This window comes from Lytechinus pictus, chromosome 1, assembly GCF_037042905.1.
Source record: "Lytechinus pictus isolate F3 Inbred chromosome 1, Lp3.0, whole genome shotgun sequence".
NCBI classification, from domain to species: Eukaryota; Metazoa; Echinodermata; class Echinoidea; order Temnopleuroida; family Toxopneustidae; genus Lytechinus; species Lytechinus pictus.
This window is the reverse complement of record NC_087245.1, coordinates 17,302,824-17,309,389: the sequence shown is the minus strand read 5'-3', so window position 1 is coordinate 17,309,389 and position 6,566 is coordinate 17,302,824. Positions and strand designations below refer to the sequence as shown.

Sequence of the window (6,566 nt, the reverse complement as noted above, 5' to 3'; positions counted from 1 at the left end):
CATCATCTTGCCGATCATCGGTAGAGATGTTAATGAATATTCAGGATATCTGTAAAATGATCATAGTGCGGATGTGCAATGAACAAAAAGTTCGAAGGAAAAATAATTTCGCAGCCGGCGTGGGTGGGGGGTGTCACTTACATTGATGAGTGGATACCATGCGCGACCAAAATAACACGTAAAAAGATGTCTTTTTCAAGATAGGGCACGTTACGTACGTAACGTAATAAGGGTGTCAAAAACACTAAAATGATGAAAAAAATCGCTAGGAAAAGCTACGCGTTTAAGGTCAAATTTGCGAGGGTATAAAAAAGACTAAAATGTTTTATAAAGGATGTCCTTTTTCCCCAACACTACGTGTTTAGAGTGCGATTTGCGCGAGGTGTGGAAGGTGGGGCTGTACTAAACCAAATGGTGTGTAAACGTAAAAACGACGACCGACGGACCCATGACATAGCCTAACAATAAAATATCGCTGTATTGTTTAGGGGTTCAATTCAGGGAATACTTGCAAAGGGTATAGTTTTGTTTTCAATACTTGTTAAGGGTAGGGTTTCACACGCCATTACTTGTTAAGGAGTGCATTTTAATGAATATGGAAAATACTTGTTTAGGGTGCTTTTCGAGACCCCATGGTCGCGCATGGTATCCACTCGTCAATGGAAGTGCCCCCCCCCCCCCCAGGATTCCGAACCAGTTACTTCTGTGAAAGTTGTATATCACTAACACAATTAAACAACTGGTACATGAGACAGCACAGCCTTTTGAGAACCATCTCTGATTGTCTCGAAATAGTGCGGTGACCCCCCCCCCCCCCGCTCCGCGAACGCAGACTGTCTTCACATGCAAAGCCGTCCTGACAAGATATGATGATGTATTTTCAAACAAATTACACAATTTAAACCAAAAAATCTGTGCTATTAAGTAAAATAATATCAACATCCGTACATATCAATTTTAACTTAAACACAGTTGGCTTGCTTGAGTGCAGTCATTGGTAAAGATGGTTGAAGTTCATTCAGAGCTTCCTAAACACTAATGTAATGAACCGTCCCCTTGGTCCAGGTTGGGGGCTTGTACAATCTTGGTGAAGATTTTAATTGATGCACTGGGAATTTAACCACTGAGCTCGCTGTTCTCCATCATATCATATATAGGAGAAGAGATTATATACCAACGGAGTATGTTAATCCATACTATCTATACTCTCCTCATCCTATGAAAATGTGCTGAAATAATCCAAGCCAGGAAGGAAATGGAAACAGTGTAGGTCATGAGTCACTGTCATATTCATCATCCACTTCGCCATGGGAACATCAAATAAACAAAACAACAAAAAGAAAAAAAAGAAAGAAAAAAAACATTGCGCAATCATGTTGGCTTCTGTTTTCCGTATTGAGCAATGTTAGCACACTTATTCGTGTGTCATGACTGAACAGTTATAGATTCCCGAGTGTTGGATTTTTTACTCGGTTTTCCTCCCATTTAACAAAAGAAGTTTCCGAGGTAAGCTACACCAGATTGGGTGACTCTCTTGAACAGATATGCGTGTTTTCTTCATTTCATAGGTATTGCAGATTATTTTGAAGTTTTTCTATCATGCATGCTATCAATATGCTTTAGTATCTTCCTCGTTGTTTCAACGCACTGGAACTCTTGTGCATCACGTTTTTAATAGGGGTAGAGCTACCGACTTACTAAACAAATGGTAGAAATGAGATTTAGGTCAACACCCTCTCCCAATTCCCACTCAGATGGTCATCTGTACCGCATGCGTGTTTCCGATTTTACGGATTATTAGGGGGTTAGTTTTGGGAATAATCCGAAGGAATCATTGAAAATACTGGGTGTTTTAGGGCAGTTGAGGGGGTAGATATGGCGTATTGGGAAAATTTAATGAAAAGTTGCGAGAGAGCAAAAGTTTCAGCTTTTTTATTTTTTTTATTCAAAAGTCCAATGTTGTGATAGATTTTGACATAATATTCAGAAATAAAATCATATTTAACCCCTCTCTCTTTCATTTTCTCTTTATATTCTACAAGTTTTGTTACTATTTCGTCGCTGTACGTTTTTGTCTATTTTTATTTCAAAATCGTTTTAAATTTCTGTTCCAGGGTACAAGATGGCTTCACTCAGAGAATCTATTGGTAGGAATCTAGAGTGTCCAGTCTGCCTGGGCTTTCTGAAGGATCATCGAATTCTGTCATGCTCCCATACCTTCTGCAGGGGTTGTCTAGAGTTTCTACTCAACTCTCAACGGGATAAACAAAACATCTCCTGTCCAGTATGCCGAGAAACCACACCAATTCCAGATGGTGACGTTGGTGGATTGCCGATGAGCAAAGCATTCCAGTCTATGGTGGCGGTAATAACGGCTGAGAACGATAAAGAAATTAATGTCAATGATTTACAACGAGCTAACGTTACATTGAAGAGACCCTGTACTTGCGATGAACATATGGATGGTGATGAGGAATGTTTCTGCGCCAACTGCGGGAAGTACATATGCTACAAGTGTGGCATTGGTGAGCATGTACAGGAGGGACACACGGTCATGGAATCTGAACACCATAAAGATGTCGTGAAAAGCAATGTTGATGAACTGTTGGCGAAAGCAGCGACAAAGATATGTGACATCGAAAAATACGTTGCCTGTATAGCTGAACAACGGGAAGCATGTGAGAAGGTAGAGAAGGAACTCCATGACGACATCAACCAAGCTTTTGAGAAATCTGTTGCAGAGCTGATGGAGCGTAAGGAGCTCCTTAAGAGCAAAGTTGTGAATGAACTGAAGAAGATAAAAACGTCATTACTAGAAATGGAAAAGATCACTAATCATAAAGTGACAGATATCAACAAGGTTAGTGAGCTAGTAAGAGGGGGTTTAAAATGTTTCCTGCAGAAAGCCTCTTTTCTGAAAGCACACGAAACCATTTGTGAAGAGCTGGAAAAGCTTTTGAAGGAATCAGAACCTGATCAGGAAGGGCTAAGAAGATTGACTCACCAAAGTGAACGCATTCGCTTTGAAAGCGACAACCGAACGGCCAGAAATATCCTGGGCTGCGTTCGCCGAGGAAAACAATGGAGATTGGTGGCAGACAAGCAGCTACCAACATCTAATAGTATGGATAGTTTAGCAGTATCTCCAAACAACGACATATCCGTTGGTTGCCATGCAGGAGGAATAGTCACATATTCTGCTAATGGTACATTACAAGATAGAGTTCTGCTGAATGTTTTAGTTCGGGGCTTACAATATAGGCCAGATGGCTGCTATATTGTACGGAAAGGTGAAAATAACATTATCACTCTCTATACCCCAAAATGTAAGAAACTTGCCCTCATATTTGGCTCACTGGATAATGTGGAGGGTGGCATGGGTGGCTTTGCACGGGATATAGATGGTCACATTTTCATCGGTTACAGGAAACTAAAAGAGATACACGTGTTCGATGCAGAAGGTGGGATGCCAATCAGAAAGATAAAGTGTGATGAATACGAACCTCAGCAGATCTTCTCATTTTCGACATGCAACAAGATCTTGGTTAGAGACTTAAATGCAATAAGGGTGGTCGACAGCATATCAGGAACCATCCTGCATAGCGTCACCAAAGAAGACCTCTCTGGATTCCCATGTTTGTGCACTGATGACACGGTTCTCATTGCATGGGTTAACCATAAGGAAGGTGTTGCAAACATCTGTCTTTATACAAGTGAGCTCAAAATGATGAAAATCATCATCAGTGACTTTCACTTTCAAATCTCGAAAAGAATGTGGTACTTTCTCCAAACATTCGAGAGTGGGGAGATAGCTTTCTGTACTCCAGACAGACTCTACATCTTCCGGGAGTCACTATAGAGCGACACACATCTAATTATTCATAATAATCTAAATCGCCGATACACATTAGAATAATACGTATCTATGAATTAGTAACCAGCTGTAGTATGTAGATAGATAGATGGCGCTATATAAATGCCTATTATTATTATTATTATTACATGGACACGAGAATGAATCTCTTTCAATTAGTCTCCGGGAGATCAAGTTACCGGTCAGCCCTTCTGTGCATTTTAGACACACACGACAATGATTACATCTTACTGGATTCTTTTAGTGATAGTATATTAATTTATGATATCTACTAAAGAATACTGAAACGATATTTGTATATTTATTTGGAAGGAATATATAGCTGATGGCACGCAAACAAACTTTACTCAGCTGTCTAAGACTTTTGCTAGTCAACGGCATTGTGATCTTCATGTAGATCAGAATGGAAGAATGACATTATCACGCCCTTTATACTTATTCGAAATCAGCTAGAATCAAGGAGATGTTGCCGTAATATAAACAGAAACACCGCCGATATTCGGGAGGGAATTTCAAATTGCAAGAATGTCCTTGAAGTTGACTCGGCTAGTCCTTGAACCCACTGAACATCCAGCAATACAGTGGCGTATCTAGAAAAAGCAATCCCTTAACAAGTGTATGTAATTTATTAAAATTGAGCCCTTTCCAATATATGACTTCGTAGTGGGGGTGGTAAGTGGTACTGAAATATCGCTGAAATAACTGTTGATGTTGATAGCGTCTTTGATTGTTATTGACATTAATATCCCAATGGGATTCCCCTCTTTTCTTATAAACTTTTCTCACTAATCCAATACAAGCCCACTTTTTGTCTCTCCCACCAGAGGTGAAGGCGAGACTTAGGGATCCAAATGTCGTCTGTCGTCCGTCCGTCACAAACCTTATGACACATAACTCCACAACCGTAATTCACTTTCCAACCAAACTTGGATGGTAGATGGACTTGGGTGACCTGCATGTTATGCTACAGTCGGAGGTCACATGGTAAGGTCAAAGGTCATTTTCAGGTCAACGTTAAAGTTTACATGCAAGACTCTCTTATGACACCTAACTCCGCAACTGTAAGTCACTTTTCAACCAAACTTAGATGGTAGATGGACTTGGGGGACCTGCGTGTTATGCTTCAGTCGGAGGCCACATGGTAAGGTCAAAGGTCATTTTCAGGTCAACGTTGAGGTTTACTTGCAAGACTCTCTTATGACACCTAACTCTGCAACCGTAAGTCACTTTTCAACCAAACTTGGATGGTAGATGGACTTGGGAGACCTGCATGTTATGCTGCAGTCTGAGGTCACATGGTAAGGTCAAAGGTCATTTTTAGGCAAACGTTAAAGTTAACATGCAATACTCTCTTACGACACCTAAATCCGCAACCGTAAGTAACTTTTCAACCAAACTTGAATGGTAGATGGACTTAGGCGACCTGCATGTTGTGCTGCAGTCAGAAGTCACATGGTAAAGTCAAAGGTTCTTTAAGTTTACTTGCAAGACTTTTATGACAAGTTTTATTCCATCCCAGTCATTTCACAATGAAGTTTCGATACAATTCTGTTGAGTGCCCTCGCAAATCACGATATTTCTGGTTATTTTCACAAGTGGGCGAGACACAAAATTGCTTTTGCCTTGTTTTCCTATTTTAAGCCACCTGAAATTTGTAGGAGATACATGAGGTTGCCGAATATATTCACAATTACTCTAGTTCGCAATCTTGTTCGAATTCCAGAGGCCTTTGTGCGTATTGGATTCGGAGTACGTTAATAATTTTCGATTGCAGTTGGAAAATATATATCTCTTAGATTACGCAGTAAAAGTTATAAGCATGAACATGTTCTCGTTGGGCTGACGAATGAGCCCAAACATATCAAACGCTCTGAGAATGTATATTAAAACACACTTCGAATATACAGGAAAATTTAACATATTATGAATATATTGGAATAGAATTATATACACCTACAATAATTGTAGGATGTTATGTTGACGAATAATGTAAATTTGTATAAAAATGCAAATGTGGATTCCAGTATGAAAAATATATAAATACCCATTGTCGAATTAAAATGTAAAATTAACTGCATGTTATATGGTCTTGAAAAATAAATTAATCAACTATCGGCATTTAATGATTCTGATTGAATTCAGTATTACATAGATCCAGGGTTACACCAACACCGAATTTTCCAGAATAGATTTGTACAGATTCTGCCCAAATATGGCCTTATTCGGTGGATTTGGAACCTATTCGTCTCTGATCCGGGGAGCTCCCCGAATCAAAGACGAATAGGTCCCGGATAATAGCAGAATCGCCAAGATTAGAAAGTTGTCTGATCGTCAATATGTTCTCATTTCCCACTTTTCGCTGTGCAACGCGGACGGACTTTACGACGGTATATTGATTTTGGAAGAGACTTTTGGGCCCGACGCAAAACACTGTCCTGCAATGCAAGTTGTGTGACATGAGAATTTTTTTTTACGTTTCGCATCCGCGACGGAAACATTCAATCTGCGTTTCGTATGCAAAATTCTGGTTGCTACTATGGTAACAGCGATATATCCGATTTAGGACGAGCTTCCAGAGCCACACTTGATTCCTCCCAGAGCTCGAGGGGCCGCCCGGGGGGGGGGGGGTGGGCACTTCCATTGACGAGTGAATACCAGGCGCGACGAGTGGGCACGTTACGTATATGTAACG

The 6,566-nt window shown here is 40.2% G+C and overlaps 1 protein-coding gene across 1 annotated transcript; it reads left to right on the top strand.

Annotated features, from left to right (window-relative positions):
- Nucleotides 1-1,401: 1,401 nt before the first annotated feature.
- On the top strand, nucleotides 1,402-5,985 carry LOC129265260 (uncharacterized). Its single transcript, XM_064105089.1, has 2 exons — nucleotides 1,402-1,506; nucleotides 2,115-5,985. Exon 2 carries the CDS (start codon nucleotides 2,123-2,125, stop codon nucleotides 3,857-3,859), a length of 1,737 nt encoding a protein of 578 aa, XP_063961159.1. The 5' UTR covers nucleotides 1,402-1,506; nucleotides 2,115-2,122; the 3' UTR covers nucleotides 3,860-5,985.
- Nucleotides 5,986-6,566: the final 581 nt, after the last annotated feature.